Below are 17,743 nucleotides of genomic sequence, written 5' to 3'. Positions count from 1 at the left end.
ACAGGACAGGCGGGGGGGGGGGTGAGAGCAGGACAGGACAGGCGGGGGCGGGGTGAGAGCAGGACAGGACAGGCGGGGGCGGGGTGAGAGCAGGACAGGACAGGCGGGGGCGGGGTGAGAGCAGGACAGGCGGGGGCGGGGTGAGAGCAGGACAGGACAGGCGGGGGCGGGGTGAGAGCAGGACAGGACAGGCGGGGGCGGGGTGAGAGCAGGACAGGACAGGCCGGGGGGCGGGGTGAGAGCAGACAGGACAGGCGGGGCGGGGTGAGAGCAGGACAGGACAGGCGGGGGCGGGGTGAGAGCAGGACAGGACAGGCGGGGGCGGGGTGAGAGCAGGACAGGACAGGCGGGGGCGGGGTGAGAGCAGGACAGGACAGGCGGGGCGGGGTGAGAGCAGGCAGGACAGGCGGGGGCGGGGTGAGAGCAGGACAGGACAGGCGGGGGCGGGGTGAGAGCAGGACAGGACAGGCGGGGGCGGGGTGAGAGCAGGACAGGGACAGGGCGGGGGCGGGGTGAGAGCAGGACAGGACAGGCGGGGGCGGGGTGAGAGCAGGACAGGACAGGAGGGGGCCTGGTGAGAGCAGGACAGGACAGGAGGGGGCCTGGTGAGAGCAGGACAGGACAGGAGGGGGCCTGGTGAGAGCAGCAGGACAGGAGGGGGCCTGGTGAGAGCAGCAGGACAGGAGGGGGCCTGGTGAGAGCAGCAGGACAGGAGGGGGCCTGGTGAGAGCAGCAGGACAGGAGGGGGCCTGGTGAGAGCAGCAGGACAGGAGGGGCCTGGTGAGAGCAGCAGGACAGGAGGGGGCCTGGTGAGAGCAGCAGGACAGGAGGGGGCCTGGTGAGAGCAGCAGGACAGGAGGGGGCCTGGTGAGAGCAGCAGGACAGGAGGGGGCCTGGTGAGAGCAGCAGGACAGGAGGGGGCCTGGTGAGAGCAGCAGGACAGGAGGGGGCCTGGTGAGAGCAGCAGGACAGGAGGGGGCCTGGTGAGAGCAGCAGGACAGGAGGGGGCCTGGTGAGAGCAGCAGGACAGGAGGGGGCCTGGTGAGAGCAGCAGGACAGGAGGGGGCCTGGTGAGAGCAGCAGGACAGGAGGGGGCCTGGTGAGAGCAGCAGGACAGGAGGGGGCCTGGTGAGAGCAGCAGGACAGGAGGGGGCCTGGTGAGAGCAGCAGGACAGGAGGGGGCCTGGTGAGAGCAGCAGGACAGGAGGGGGCCTGGTGAGAGCAGCAGGACAGGAGGGGGCCTGGTGAGAGCAGAAGGACAGGAGGGGGCCTGGTGAGAGCAGCAGGACAGGAGGGGGCCTGGTGAGAGCAGGACAGGAGGGGGCCTGGTGAGAGCAGCAGGACAGGAGGGGGCCTGGTGAGAGCAGGACAGGAGGGGGTGTGACTGCCAATAGCAGGAAAACCAGGCAGATCTGCTTAAGAAGATATTTTAGTCTACTTTCTTTACAGTTTTAATAAGTGCTAACAGAGTGGCCAACCCCTTTAAGTTTAAACTATGGGGCCCAGGTCTTGCAGCCATTCTGCAGATTTGCTGTGAAACCCGCTAGGCACGTTTTTCTTATACATTGTAGACCAAGTATTTTATATATTACCTTTAAAGAGGACCTCTCATGGGTCCAGACATTATGAAATAACTAGCAGGTTAAGTAAGGGTCTATATGGCTTACTAGTTCTGTCTGGGCGCCGCTCCGTTCACCCCTCTGTGTTTTCCGCTCACTATGTTAATACTGAGCATTGGTACCGGGAGGAGGAGACGCCAGAGTTTCTCAATGGGCGTCTCTTTCTCCCTGGCTGTAGCACTGTCCAATCACAGCGGAGATAGGTGGGGACGCAATTCCCAGTAGGAAGTTATTTCATAATGTCTGGACCCATGAAAGGTCCTCTTTAAAGTGCATTTGTACTTATTGAGATACAAGAAAAGTTTTGATTGGTGGGGCTTCAAGTGCAAAGACCCTGACCACTAGCTGAAATGAGGCGTTAGAAGCACTCAGACAGAGAGGAGCAGGCACTCTTCTTATGAGCTTCGAGCAATCGACTGGGGTCTCAGCACTATGGCTCCCACCAATCAAAACCTTTGATAGGTCACTATGACATACCAAAAGTACTACAGGTACACTAATAAAAATGTTTTAGAATTGTAATTTCTAAACATCACCAGTAGATGGCAGCTTAAGCCAAGAATTTAGTGGCTGATAACTGCTATACGGGTGTGCATCTGTAATATGGCAAGGAGTAAAAGAACTCTGATAATGATGGTACGGATTAGATAATCTCTCTAAAATGCTTTACCGCAGGTCTTCAATTTCTTTGATGTAATTGTGTATCATGTTGCTTATTTCTTCATTCCCGTCACCTGCAATTAAAATATTAAAAGATTGACGTTAAAAAGGACCTGTCAGCATGTATGCTTTAATACATGTGTGTATTCTCAAAGACACAAAGATTCCCAAGCACATTGCTCATAATGCTGGGTTGTACTGTTCCTCTGTTATTCCTCTGGAATATTTCAGGAAAAAAAAACTGACACAAAGGGGTCCCTACACAGTCCGGCATTGTCAGCAGCGACTGGAACAGTGTCAGACTGTGCAGGGACACTGTCCCAAATGGTATCAGTCATTGCCAGGCCTAACTTCACTAAACCTGCTTTACATAATAAAGAGGGCCAGTCACCGCTCCTGACATGTCAGTTTTAGTAACTACAGGCATCCCCCATGTTACAATAACTCTGGAGCATCTATCCTTATGGCTATGCTGTGTCATTACTATTCTTGCAGCAGTCTGCATTTCCTCCACCAGACACCTATACTAAATAACCATGTCTCTGCAGCTTCTTATGTACCTGATGAAGTGTGTACCTTCTTATGTACCTGATGAACTGATGCAGTGTTATGTACCTGATGAAGGGGAATTACTCCCCGAAACGCGTTGTACTTCTGCAATAAATACGTTTCTATTTACTATTACTATCTGGACTGGATTCTTGCGCCCTGGGATATTTTATCTATTTATATCTGTATCTGCAGCTTCTAGACATTTAGTACAAGCATTCATCTGTTTCGTGTTGAGGGTCATGTCTATCACAGTGTTGCAGTTGAAGAAAATGACAATAATTTGTTACATCATTTAGCGTTATTACTTTCTGCTCCATCTCGTCCCTAACATTGTTACATAAAATGCAGGAACGTGACCTTCTGTGCCTTATCGTTAGGGTCTTGTCACACTGCGTCTGCAGGGTAAGTTCATGGTTATGCCCTGGAAAAGCCTCGGCAGCAACATTGAAAGGACCTACAGGCCCTATTATACTGATGCAGGCTAAAACAGTGTTCTTCTGGTCTAGATTAAACTGTATCTGCCGGGGTTTCCATTTTTAATGCATGGAACAGCATTCCTTATAGGAGGTATCCAGTATAAAAAAATAAGAGACTTTTGCATGAGTGCCTATGGGTGACAATGGAAATCTCAGACACTGCTGATGCGGTGTGAAAAATACATGATGTGCACATTTAGGCTACATGCACACGAACGTTGTTTGTTTCCGTGTCCGTTCCGTTTTTGTTTTGCGGCTAGGATGCAGACCCATTCATTTCAATGGGTTCGCAAAAAATGCGGACAGCACATCGTGTGCTATCCGCAGTCGTATGTCCGTTCATGTCCTATTCTTGTCCGTTTTAGGCATTGTCACAATGGATCGCCAAAAAAAAAAAAAAAAAAAAAAACAGATGGCATACGGATGTCAGTTTTTTTTTTTTTTTGGAGGATGCGCAATTTGCCGACCGCAAAACACATACGGTCGTGTGCACGTAGCCTTAAAGTAAAAGAAATCACTGGAGGGCCAAGTTCTAAAGGAGAAAAAAAACAATAAGGAGAGGAAAAGTGATGGGAAAATTAGGGAAGACACTGAGAACCCTCAGGCAGGTCCCTAGCCGGGACATGATGGCACCACATTAGTAGGTTCACAACAAATGGCATCATTATAAGGTGTACAGCCCATGTTTCATATGTGACGCCTGATAATTTATGGGGGGAAATCTTATTTTTCTGTAAAAAGAAACCTACAGACATGTCGTAACAAGGTAAGTAGTGGCATCACTTCTAAGGGTCCTATTACACCTGCTGGGGAGGAAGCAATCGCCCGCTCACTAGCGGAGGAGACCTCTGCTATTACAGTATGGGGAGGAGTGATCGCTATGCCATAGCTAGGAATGAGCGAATCGACTTCGGATGCTTTGTTGTAATACTGTATGGAGCGGGAGTTCCGTACAGTATTAGGGTGTATTGGCTCCGATGAGCCGAGGTTATTACTTCGCAAAGTCTAGTGAGACTTTAAATAACCTAATGAATTATTACTGTAAAAAAAAAAACTTGATACCAAGGTACCACTAATACAGATCTCAGCTGCTGCAGAACCTCATACTGCACACTTCATTTGCAGCATGACATCATGCTGCGCACTTCATCACCTCATTTGCTGCATAACCTGCATACCTTGGAACCGAACCTGAGTTCGGTGTCAAGTTTTTTTTACAGTAATTAATGAATTCATTACGCTATTACACAGTCTCGTGAGACTTCGCAAAGTAATAACTTTGGCTCATCGGAGCCAATACATTCTAATACTGTGCGTAGCTCCCGCTCCGAAGACGATTCGCTCATCCCTAGCCATAGAGTTTCCCTATACTGAATCACTGTTTGCTGGCAGCATGATCTGCCGCCGACATACGAGGATTTCTAAACCTGCTAAAAGATTCCAATTAACCGATGATCGAGCATTTCAGTCAAAGTCTTTCCTTTATATTTTCCATTCCTACCTACTTTTAAATTTGGCAAAAAATAAATAAAAATGCAGTGTTTCTCAAAAAATAAGCCAAATGTGAAACCAGCCTTAGGGCCAGTCCACACGATTTTGAAAACCATGCTTTTGCTCCCCCCACAAGGTTGTGGTTATCTAAGAATTCTGTTATGGATTCCGCTACCACGGACCATAACTTATGGTCCGTGGTAGCAGAACCCATAACGGGATTCTTCGATAACCCAAGCCTTGTACGCCAAAGGAGAGTGTAAATTCCTTTATTTTTTTTCTTGCGTTTCAACATATATATAAATATTAGCTCATAAAATCATCAGATTATAGATATTGTAAGGTCCAAATTGCACAAAATAATGAAGTTGTGGTCTAATATACAGGTAGAAACAATATAGGTAGTAAGGAGAAATTTAGTAAATTTATTAATGCACATTTATGCGTTAATTCCCCTAGGTCAAAAGAAGGGACATTTAAAGGATCAAAGAGGGACAGAGGGACATGGATCAAAAAGAGGGACTGTCTCTCCAAAAGAGGGACACTTGGGGGGCAGGTTATCAAACTGGTGTAAAGTAGAACTGGCGTAGCTGCCCATAGCAACCAATCAGATTCCGCCTTTCACAGCTCCATTGGAGTTTGATAAATCTTCCCCTAAGGATATGGATAAAATAGCACTATGCTATCAGAACTACCTTATATGAATGAATGAATGAATACTGCACCTGCTCTAGCAAGAACCTGATTGGCCTGCTCACTCACGAGCAGCGTGATTCTGGTTCTTAACGCATCAATGGTCTCCTGCATAGCCTTAATTCTCATGCGTAGATTGTTGTTTTCTGTCTGTAACATTGCATTCTCATGGAACATGTCATTGATGCTCTCAACTCCATCTTCATCGATTATTCTTTTACCCTGTCAAGTAACAAAAAAATAAAATTAAAATAAATCATCTAATAGCAACATGCATACATACATTTTATATACATATTGGTGGACATTTATTAAAGGGAACCTGTCGCCAGTTGTATGCTGCCCTAACTGCTAAGTTGTAACAGCTCCAGTGCATGCAGATGAGTAGTGTTGAGCGAACTTCTGTTTTTAAGCCGGTGAACAAGGTTTGGGTTATCTAAGAATCCCATTATGGATTACGCTACCACGGACCATACATTATGGTTCATGGTAGCAGAATCCATAACAGAATTCTTATATAACCCGAACCTTGTATGTCGAACTTGAAAACAGAAGTTCGCTCATCCCTACAGATGAGTCCTCATATTCATGGGCTCCCGATATTACCTCCCCCTGCCGCTGACTGACAGTTTTCTTCCTACTGCAATCAGCGATAGGTGAGCGGTGAAAATATCGGCAGGCCCTGGATCTCTTCAATACATGTTGTACAGAGGTTGATAAATGCCCACCATTACCTTATTGACCATATATGAGGACAATACGGTTAAAGGGCTTTTCCAAGACTTAAATATTGATGATCTATACTCTTAACAGGTCATCAGTATCTGATCTGAGCTTACAGTAGCGCCATGGCCTTCTCGCAGTTTTCCCTAGGCCAAGTGACGACACGCCTAGGAGCAGCTCAGCCCCACTGATGTGAATGGGGATGAGCTACAATACCAAGCACAGACAATATAAAATGTGTGGCACTGTGCTTGGTGAGCATAAAGAAGTAGCACCGGTGCCTTCTCAAACAGCTGACCGGCAGGGTACCAAGAGTTGGAGCCACACTGATCAGATACTAATGACCTATCCAGAGGATAAGTCATCAGTATAAAAATCTCGGAAAACCCTTTTGAATATAAAAACATAATTTTATTTAATGTATGAATGCTTTAAACCCTTAAAGGACAAGCACATTTTTGCAAATGCGAGCCAATAGCAGGCAGCGACAGGTACGAGCCTCATTAACGTCACCCACAATGCTAGGGAGGCTTGTTTCTGTCGCAGTCTGCTATTGGGGTTGGATAACCCCTTTAAGGGTCACAAGAATAATACTTTTTTTTTTTTCTTTTTGCCTTCCTGCATTCTGTCAGCCAGAAGAGCTTTGGCTTTATGACTATATTGTTATATGAGTTTTTTGGTTTGCAGGAAGATTTTTTATTTTTTTTGTAGGCATCATGATAAGTTAGCTTTTAAAGGGGTTTTCCAGTCATTAATATTGACATATTGTCAGGATAGGTCATCAATATCTGATGGACAACACCCAATACAACCGCCGATTTGCTGTTTGATGAGGAAGCGGCACCCCAAGCGAGCACCGCTTCCTCTTCATTACACTGTGGGACGTCTCGGAAGTGCTGTGTAAGCCAAGTTCTCGCTTGTAATTACACACCGCTTCACTGGAGAAGAGACAGTGTAAAGGCGAGGAAGCGGAGCTGGCATGGAGCGCTGCCTCCCCGTCTCACAGCTGATCCGCGGGGGTGTCGGGTGTCGGACCCCTGCCAATCAGATATTGATTAACTATCCTGACGATAGATCATCAATATTAACGGCTGGACAATCCCTTGAATCGATAAATATTTTTAAAGTGACATAATGCATCAAAAAAGCTATTTCATCATAGTTTTTAAAAATCTTTTTTTTAAAGGGGTCGTCTCATCATGGACAATGGGAGCTTATCGCTAGGATATGCTAGCATTGTCTTATAGGTCTGGGTCCCACCGCTGGGACCCGAACCTATATCGAGAACAGAGACCGGCAAGGTGGTGGCTGGAGGATTCCGGTCCGGCCACCACAAGCCGGCTCCCCATAGAAGTGAATGGTAGCGTACAGCACATGCGCGGCCCCCGCGCCCATTCATTTCTATGGGGCCGACGGAAATCCCATTGGCTATTTTCATCGGCCCCATAGAAAATGAATGGAGGGTGGCTGCGCATGCGCAGTGCGCCCTCCTTCACTTGCGGTGCTCCGTTCTCGAAATAGGTGCGGGTCCCAGTGGTGGGACCAGCACCTTTAGGGTAATGGGGGCATATCCTAGCAATATGCCCCCATTGTCTATGATGAGACAACTCCTTTAACAAATATACTGTATTTTTCTGACTATAAGATGCACTTTTTAGTAATAAAATAAATCTTGCTAAAAGGTCTCTGCATCTTAATGTTCGATGTTCCCATCAGTAGTCAAAAACATAAAAATAAAGTACAAAATTGGTATTGCCACATCAGCATAGCCTAGTATGAAATATTTTTTTTTTTTTCTCCAATTTGGGGTTGTCTAAAATCTGGGTAGATCCTAAAGTCATATGAGTGTTATAGTCTGAAAAATATGGTGCATGTTCCTTAATTTTGTGACATTTGACTAATTTATTACAGATATATTTTCAGTTTCAACTTGCTTTTTATTCTAAACATATTAGTGGACTTTAAGAATCAGGCAGTATCACTGCACGGACCTGGATGCCTTTGCCAGAACCCCTGTCTAAGAGTGTACATACCATGGCAAATGAAATGCCAGGAGGAGTGATCACTGTTGAAAGCGAACATCCTCAGTAGCGATCATGGTACTGACGGCATTAAAGAGCCGAGATCAGAGTGATCTACTACAGTGGCCGTAAATAACAGCCAGTACCTCACAGCAGAGTTTAGGGGCACAGGCAGTGCGTCCATGCGCTTACAATCACATACATGTATGTGGAGGAGTAGTAATAAACCACTTTGCTCCATGTACATGATAATATGCAAAGGACTTTAGTTTTACCAGGCTACGGTATCCAATGGATTGTGGAAAATAACATCCAATAACCTATTATGATCACGTTCACACTTATGCTAGTCATTTCACTTGTTCTGCACCATTAGAAGTGCACAACAGTTAAAATAATGGCACATAATTGAAACTAACAGAGCCAAACAGACACCATTGACTATAACAGGGTCTGATTAGTTTCCATTTGGGTGTCCCCCTTATTTATTACTTATTTTTTAAGAGTAGCCTTAAGAATGTCATGGATTCTCCCATCCTACCGTTTTATACTCCACAAGCTCCATCTGAAGTCGTGTTATTTCATTTCGAAGTGCATTTATCTGTTGACTTGTTCGGTCCTGGTTAACCATGACTTTGTTCTTGATATTTCGCGCTCTATTGGCATATTTAAGGGTGTTCAGGGTTTCCATAAAATCTCTATCTGAAGGGCTTACACATGCGATCATTACAGTTTGGCTATGAAGAATAAAGGAAAAAATGTTACAGTGAAACAGGGATCTCGCCTATAAAAAAGTGCCAAGATGACAGGGAAAACAAGACAATTTTGCTTTGTTCTACAATAAATTATGAGAACTAATGGAAACAAACATGGAGAAGACATAGGGACTTCTGTACCAACAAACTGATACAGCTTAAAAACGGAAATGCATAAAAGTATAACATCACAATATTTGTTAACACTCATCTACAAAGCTATGCAGATATACAGTCAGGTCCATAAATATTGGGACATCTACACAATTCTAACATTTTTGGCTCTATACACCCCCACAATGGATGTGAAATGAAACGAACAAGATGTGCTTTAACTGCAGACTGTCAGCTTTAATTTTAACAGTTCACCTGGTTTGGATGTAAATACCCTCACATTAAAGCTGACGGTCTGCAGGTAAAGCACATCTTGTTTGTTTCATTTCACATCCATTGTGGTGGTGTATAGAGCCAAAAATTTTAGAATTGTGTCGATGTCCCAATATTTATGGACCTGACTATAAAACTGCTTAGTGACTTGTAACACCAGAAGTACAACATGTCAGATGCTTTTGTGTGGAAAGACCCTTGGGAGTTATTTGATCTAGGGTATTTATGCGCCTTTCTACACGTAAGTAAGAAAGCAATAAAACTGTCAATGTGGATTCACTGAAAACTTGCTGCAGCCCTGAGAGAAAATGTAGAAAATACAAACTGAAACATGTCCTTTGAACAAAAACACCTACCGTATCTTTTGGAAAATACCTATAAATATTATCTACACGTCGGTCTGTCTATCATCTCTTACCTATTACCGCCAAGGGAGTCCTGGAGTAGCCTTGTTAGCTTGGAATCCCTGTAAGGCACATGTGTGGATTTTTTACTTTTGTCTCCTAAAGCACTTATCACATTTCCAAGGGCCAGCTGTGAAATAAAATATCACTCGTATTAGAGAATCTACACCAATGTACAATTAGGGCTCATGCACACAAACTGATTTTCTTGTCCACATCCGATTAGGTTTTCTGCATCAGATGCAGAGCCGCTCATCTCAATGGGGCCGCAAAAGATGCAGACAGGATACACTGTAGTGTCTACATCCGTACATTTGGTCCGCGGCCCTGCAAAAAAGATAAAACATGCCCTATCCTTGTCCGTTTTGATGACAAGGATAGGACATTTCTAGAGGAGTGTGAAGAAAATGTAGTAGCAGGCAGAATGTACTCGGCTGGGATCCACAATTTTCGGAGCGCAAAACGAATGTGGTCATGTGCATGAGCCCTTCGACTATTTCACAAAGACTATCCTGGGATACAGCAATGGCAGTTGACATAGTTTCATGCTAGGTGGAGTAACCTTAAGGGCCCCCCTACACATATCATCTGTCTGGTGTTTTCTGTAACTGAAAAAAATGCCATGGAAAACACTTGTTTTTTTTCCCCATCCACATGAAGTTTTCATGGCATTTTTAGTGCAATTTTTTTGCCAAACCAAAGTATGAATGGCATTTTTTCCTGATGTTTTTCACTTCAAGGAGATGGGGAGAAAAACAACAGAAAACAAAATAGGCCAAGAGCTACAACATGATGCATTCTGACACAAAATAAAGCCACCAATTAAAAAATTAAATGCCACCTGGCAAAAAAGGCTTGTCTGCCCTCCATTTTATATTTCTCATACACCTTCAGGTAACATCTGAAGCTTGCAGGAAACAGCAAGAAGGCCAACGCGAGTGCCGCTGCCTTCTCAAACTGCTGATCGGAGGGGGGTTACAGGAGTTGGACCCTCACCGTTCAGATGCTGATGATCTATGCAAAGGATAGATTAGATTATCAGTAATAAAAAGGTGTAGAACCCCTTTAAGCCAAAAAATGCAGGGAGACTTTTGCATTACTCACCTTGCAGTGAGCTATGTATACGGAAAATTCTAATAATTTCAACCACTTCAAAGTATAGATATGAACAAATACAAAAATTATTGTGACGACATATTTTCTTATCACCTCGATCAAAAACAGAGGGGAAGAGACTGATAGAGAGGATACGCGGGGGACCATGCTATCTCAACGAGGACCCTCAATAGTGCCTCAACCCACAAGAACACCCTGATGGTGGATGGCCTGTGGTTCCACCATCAGAGTGTTCCTGTGGGTTGAGGCACTATTGAGGGTCCTCGTAGGGATAGCATGGTCCCCCGTGAGTCCTCTCTATCAGTCTCTTCCCCTCTGTTTTTGATCAAGGTGATAAGAAAATATGATGTCACAATAATTTTTGTATTTGTTCATATCTATACTTTGAAGTGGTTGAAATTATTAACATTAAATATTAAAAGTTACGTTTTATTCATGCCTACAGTGATCCAATTGTTCGTACTGCAGGAATTGATAATTATCTTATATGGATATCCTCTGTGAGGTTTAAAACAGTTTTTGTATAAGGAAAATGACTCAATTTATTAAAATGATGAGAATACTATAAAATAATTATGGAGGGTAGTACCACCATTATTTATCCTTCTTTGCCCCCAAAAAAAAAAAAAAAAAAAAATCACCCTTAGAAGACTATTTCTCTATGTAACTTCCCAAAGCCACTTTTGCCAATGAAATGAAGCTCACATCACCTTTCATAGCTGTATCTTTTTTTTTGTAAACTAGGGATTAGTGGATTGAATGGCAGGGCCGTTAGTTATACAGTAGTCTATTGTGAAATAAGCCCTTAATCTTACTAGACCACAGTTGATAGAAATTCCTTCTTTAGCTCTGTCTCCCGTAGCTCCTGTACGTTTAAGTCGCTCTGAGCCAGCCAAATCAACAAAATGGAACTTGGCAGTAAGGGTTTCAAACTCGTTCATTTGTGTAGACTCGGATGTTATCCTATTATCCAAGTCATTCTCCTGTAAAACAAAAGGGGGGAAAGCTTTGAGAGAAGATAATTAGGTAGCAAGAATGATTTGTTTACGGCTCCATATGACTAAGCTTCCTTTACCAACAACCAGACGGGTCATCAATAATGATACATTGGAATTAACCGATACAGAAGTCTTGGGGGTAACACAATGAATGTATCGCTGGTCATGGGTAACCACTGTGCAGGTATGCAATTCTGACACTACATCTATATGGAGCATTCCCAGAACAATGGAGACAGGCGAGCAGCCGTGCCGCACTGCTTCTCTAACTGGGAGCTATGGAATCCACAGAGCTCGCTGTGCTATTTCCACACATCCCATTCACAACTATGGGAAACCATGGGTTCCCTGTGATAGATGTGGTGCAAATCTGCCCCAATCTGAATGGATTTTGGCTCCAGGAACAGATAGATTATACATACCGCATCAAGTTTTTGACAAAATCTGGTTTGACATAAGTGGACTGTGAATATGGCATGTGAACGAGAACTTTGCACATTCATTTGCGTACTGGCAGTAGTTCTAGATAAGGCACCCAACTTCAAACACTGCATCATCTACAAGGAAAAAAGAATGTGTTACTAGCAATGTATACAAGCAATCTAAAGGCCCCTTCACACGGCCCGATGTGGCAAGCGATTGTCGCGAAGGACGAGTTCCTTCCCCAAAATCACCTGCTGCATTTACAAGCAGCAATCCCCTGCACAGCAGTGATGGCCAGTTCGCAGTGTTCGCCAGTGAACACATGCGGGCTGCCATCTTGACTCACCCGTCCGGCGATGCACAGGTAAGCCCTTACCTGTACCTGTGCCGGGAGCCGGTCTGAAATCAAATGCGGTCACCAGTTATGTAGAGGCTGGTGGCTATACATAATTTTGGCAGTCCACTGCCAGCACCCACAGCATAGGGGATAAGTATCTGATGTGTGGGAGGGCCCCTTGCAGTTGGACCCCACCTATTAGAGCCTATCCTGTGGCTAGAGCATAAGTTGCTAAATGGGGACAACCCCTTTAAGGCTTGTCTAAAAGATATAAAATGTTATATAATCCGCTATATTGATAGATTTTTCATGGCTTCTCCACAGCAAATCAAAAGCTGCCGAGAAACAGGCCCTTTCTTTATGATCAGCTAATAAAAGGAATAAAGCCGCATGAGTGAAGTCAGCCTATTAGGAAATAAACCATGTGCACTGCTTAAGATCATGACGTTTGTATACTAAATCATAAGGTGCATATGAATATTCCACCTGCTGTGTAGTGACACTACTAGAACTGTGGTATATTTCGTCTTGCATGGGTGTGTATGTAGCAGTTTTCCAATTTGTATGTCAAGGCTAAAGGAAAAGAAACCTGCTGCATATGGCCATGTAATACAGCATCGTCTGATAGCAGCGGTCTGCAGCCACTCCCTATTGATTGCTGCAGTGAGCGGATGGAACCTCTGCCATCTAGCTGGCCAATATATCACTAGACTGAAATTGATTTACAGCGCAGACTGGAAGCATGAGAGGCTAGAATCATAGCAGAAGAAGACGAAGGGTACAGACACCTTCACTTACCGCAAAAACATTTATTTCATCTAGGACATAAGCAACTAAGCCTCTGCAAAAGACCACCCGCTCATCCTGATCAGATTCACGGTGACATATTACACTTATAATATGCATACTGGCCATCTTCTTTGAGAAGCTTAGGCTCCCCCCCCCCCCCAGAAGATTACTGTTCAATGCAATTTTGGGTGGTCACCTAGAAGGGGTATCCCAGGATTTTAATACTGATGGTCTATCCTCAGGACCACCACTATACCTCTATAGAACAGCCATAAGTTGGCACCGGCACTAAACAGCTCTCTTCACTGCGAAGTGGATGGAGCTGGTTACCACACCGCTGCTCCCCTTAAAAGGATTTTTATTTTATTTTTTTCAAAAAGCTGTTACGTAAAAAGAATTCCTAAATAATTAGAGTTTAGAAATGGTCCAGGTTTCAAAAACAAAAGCTGCTCATGAGCTTTGTCGTGTATTGCAGATCAGCTTCAGTTATCTGACCAGGGATGGGTTGCAATACCAGAAACAGCCCATGGAGAGATTAAAGAAGCACAGCCTTTTTTTATTGTGGACTATGCCTTTAAACGGCAAACCCGATTTTACTGCTATTGGTTATAATGCTGCCTTTAGTATTATATTGAGAATGTTAGGCTGCATTACCGCATCCATGGGCAATCACTGAGACACTAACCCTTTTTCTTGTTGTCAGTGTAAATGGAAAAAAAAGGAGTAAAGCAGAACATATTAAACATAAACAGTTCCAGGAACACATGGAAACGCACGCACCTCTGCTTCGGTGGCCACATTACGTGTCGTTACGCCAACTGTATAGATTTCTCCATTTGAATCTTCATGGATCTTTATGTTAGACTTTTTATGCTTGGATTCAATGTCCCGTGTTGTGTCAAACAAATCAAGTATCTCTTCATTGTAAAGCTAAAACAGAACAATAGATAAGGAAGTGTATTAAAGGGGTTGTCCCATGAAAAATATTCTGCACTTTTCAAACGAGCACCTGGATCTGAATACTTTTGTAATTGCATCTAATTAAACATTTTGTGAAGCAGCCAAGTTATTTAATAAAATGTATCTGTATAGCGCCACCGGCTGTTTCTTCTTTTTCTTATTTCTCTGTCCACCTCGCTAGAATGGATGCACATACTCCGTTCCAATCCTTTAACTTCCTCCTGAGCTGTGATAGGGAGACAGATGCAACAGAATGAACGCGCCCCCTGAGCTGCCGCAGAATGAACGCGCCCCCTGAGCTGCCGCAGAATGAACGCGCCCCCTGAGCTGCCGCAGAATGAACGCGCCCCCTGAGCTGCCGCAGAATGAACGCGCCCCCTGAGCTGCCGCAGAATGAACACGCCCCCTGAGCTGCCGCAGAATGAAAACGCCCCCTGAGCTGCCGCAGAATGAAAACGCCCCCTGAGCTGCCGCAGAATGAACACGCCCCCTGAGCTGCCGCAGAATGAACACGCCCCCTGAGCTGCCGCAGAATGAACACGCCCCCTGAGCTGCCGCAGAATGAACACGCCCCCTGAGCTGCCGCAGAATGAACACGCCCCCTGAGCTGCCGCAGAATGAACACGCCCCCTGAGCTGCCGCAGAATGAACACGCCCCCTGAGCTGCCGCAGAATGAACACGCCCCCTGAGCTGCCAGCTTTATAAAAAATTTGCAAAGCAACTGGTGCAATGAATGGGGAGATCTCTGGATGAAGGTTGTTGTTTTTTTCAGTTCCTGCCTTACATTTTATATACATTGTATATTTCACATAAGCATTTTAACCCGATTCAACAACATCCAATACACAAAATCTTCCTAGTAAGAAAATGGGTGCACATTATTGCTTAACATTAGAGCCTGTGAAGGTTTTTATGTGAAAATGCTATAGGCAGACCGGGTTAAACCTTATACAAACCATGCTGATCATTGATGCAGCTGCCAGTCCCATGTGTTCAGCACAGGAAGGAAATACCAGGCCACCAAACACTACAGCTGAAAGCAACGGTTTTGAATAAACCCCCCCCCAAGATGCTTCAGGTCTTTCTTCATTACTTGGATTACTTTAATTCACCGAGGCAGCAAGGTAATTAAAGAGGACCTGTCACCGCTCCTGACATTTCTGTTTTAATAGCTTCATGCATTCCCTGTGTAATAACAATTCTGGAGCATCTGTTCTTATGTCTGTATGATGTGTCATTCCTTTATTATTCCTGCTAGAAGTTATAAATGGATTGCTAGAAGTCTGCAGTAAGGGTACAGAGGGGTGGTAACCAGTGTACCTGACAGACTCACTCTATCCAATCAGTGCTGCCATTGTCAGTCTGTGCAGGTACATCTCTCCCCCCCCCCCCAATGGTTACCACCCCTCTGTACCCTTACTGCAGGCTAATAGCAATTCATTCATAACTTCTAGTAAAATAATAAAGGAACGGCACAACATAGAGCCATAAGAATAAATGTTCCAGAATTGTTAGTATATGGAGAATGCATGGAGCTATTAAATAGGCAGGTCAGGAGAGCTGAAAGGTCCTCTTTAATTACCATCCCGACGATAAATGCTACACTATGAGGAAATAAACTACATAAACATACTGGTATAATGTACGGTAATTACTTATATTAATAAGAAAAAGTGATGTATGAAACAAACCTCCAAGAATTGAGCATTCACTTTAAATTCTGGCGGTGTAAGACCCTGTTCCAGTGCAGCTTGTTTTCGCTCATCAATTCGCCGGAAAAGATGCCTTATGGCTCGGGGGATGATACCTTGCTCTTCCTCAGTTATATTTACGTCAAACCCAGTTCCCATAGAGTACGTTTTACCAGATCCTGTCTGAATATTTAATACAATATATGTTAGTCACTATCATTAGCAATAAGTTAAGTAGCATAACAATATAGATAATAGATACTGCAGGGACAGTCTACAATTCTTGCATGTCACAGGCTTGGCAAAGTATACATAAAGGGGTTATCCGAGACTATTAAAAGCCCCCACACAATGAATATACTTACGTGGCTCCCTGCGCCCATCCTGGCCCCGCACTGCAGCTGCTGCTTCTCCCTGTGCGCGGATGAAAACATACAGTGTGGGGGGGGGGGGCAGCCAATGGCAGGCGGGGCAGGAACAAGCCTCCGTAGTATCGCGGGTGACGCTAGAGAGGCTCTTCCCCGTCTCCGCCTGCCATTGGCTGCTACCCCCAACACCGTATGTTTTCATCCACGCACAGGGAGAAGCAGCAGCGACGGTGCGGGGACCAGGAGTGGCGCGGGGAGCCACGCAAGTATATTCATTGTGAGGGACCCGGCATGTGGGGGAGCTATTTATAGTCTTGGAGAACCCCTTTAAGGGCCAACTACTGAACAGATCATTGCTAACAAGCGTTACTATCTGATGGTGTGAATGCACCGCCGATTACCCGATGGATGAGCAAAATGCTCATTCCTCGGGTAATCGTATCTTCTGTGCAACAGAAAAGATCATTTCCCAGTGGCAGATCGTGCGGTGTAAACAACATGCTGGTGGGAAACAAGACAGTATGGGGAAGAGCGATGGCATTAGCGATTGTTCCTCCCCATACTGTAAACGCAGTGGTCTCCTCTGCTAGCGATCATCAGATTGTCAAGAAGGAACGCTTCCTTCCCAACAATCTGCTAGATCGTCCTGTGTAAAGGGACAAAGGCATCTAAAGACAAAACATAAGGACACAAAAGAGGAGTGAGTATTTTAGGTAAGGTTTAGTTACACATAGTTTGCCTTCTATTTTGTTGGACAACGGGTTAGATTGCCGCCAGCTATGACTCTGAGGCATGGACACCACAAGACGCCGAGTGTAGCTGGCACCAATACAATAACGGCAGGTACTTTTTTAAGAGCTTATATTGGCTATATGTTTTATTTAGCCCTTTAAAGAGGGCTTTGCAATTAATTATTAAAAAAAATATATAATTACACTGACAGCAGGTGGAAACAGGCTGCTCATATGGCACTTCTAGCCAGCAGAGCATACATTGCAGGAATGCAAACAGCAAGTACATGTCAATGGTAGCTAAGTGGGGGTCTTGCTGGGACTACTGGGAGGGAAGCAGGGCTAGAGGAAGGCCTGCTGTAGTCATAAAGAAGTCCAGCTGTGACTACTAGGCAGAGGCTGCTATGCCTACTGAAGGGGGGAAAGTGAAGGGTCAAGCATGCGATGCAGTTTACAGATAGGAAGGGCTAAACATTGCTGTAACTACCATAGTAAGAGCTATTCTGACTACCTGGGCGGAAAAACCTCAAGTGACATAAAAGCAGGTT

The 17,743-nt window shown here is 44.8% G+C and overlaps 1 protein-coding gene across 4 annotated transcripts in view; it reads right to left on the bottom strand.

Annotated features, from left to right (window-relative positions):
* The window catches only part of KIF21A (kinesin family member 21A), a 153,075-nt gene that overhangs the window by 78,836 nt on the left and 56,496 nt on the right, over positions 1 to 17,743 (bottom strand). For all 4 annotated transcript variants that reach the window (XM_044280212.1, XM_044280214.1, XM_044280213.1 and 1 more), the window contains exons 3-10: positions 16,097 to 16,279; positions 14,225 to 14,374; positions 12,318 to 12,452; positions 11,713 to 11,880; positions 9,796 to 9,911; positions 8,777 to 8,972; positions 5,524 to 5,713; positions 2,290 to 2,353 (exon numbers count right to left, since the gene is read on the bottom strand). In XM_044280212.1, the coding sequence (XP_044136147.1) occupies positions 2,290 to 2,353; positions 5,524 to 5,713; positions 8,777 to 8,972; positions 9,796 to 9,911; positions 11,713 to 11,880; positions 12,318 to 12,452; positions 14,225 to 14,374; positions 16,097 to 16,279 (1,202 nt within the window). The remainder of the gene's footprint in view (positions 1 to 2,289; positions 2,354 to 5,523; positions 5,714 to 8,776; positions 8,973 to 9,795; positions 9,912 to 11,712; positions 11,881 to 12,317; positions 12,453 to 14,224; positions 14,375 to 16,096; positions 16,280 to 17,743) is intronic.

Source organism: Bufo gargarizans, chromosome 2 (assembly GCF_014858855.1).
Source record: "Bufo gargarizans isolate SCDJY-AF-19 chromosome 2, ASM1485885v1, whole genome shotgun sequence".
Lineage (NCBI taxonomy): Eukaryota > Metazoa > Chordata > Amphibia > Anura > Bufonidae > Bufo > Bufo gargarizans.
Note: the sequence above shows the minus strand (reverse complement) of the source record. Positions and strands in the feature narration are given on the sequence as shown.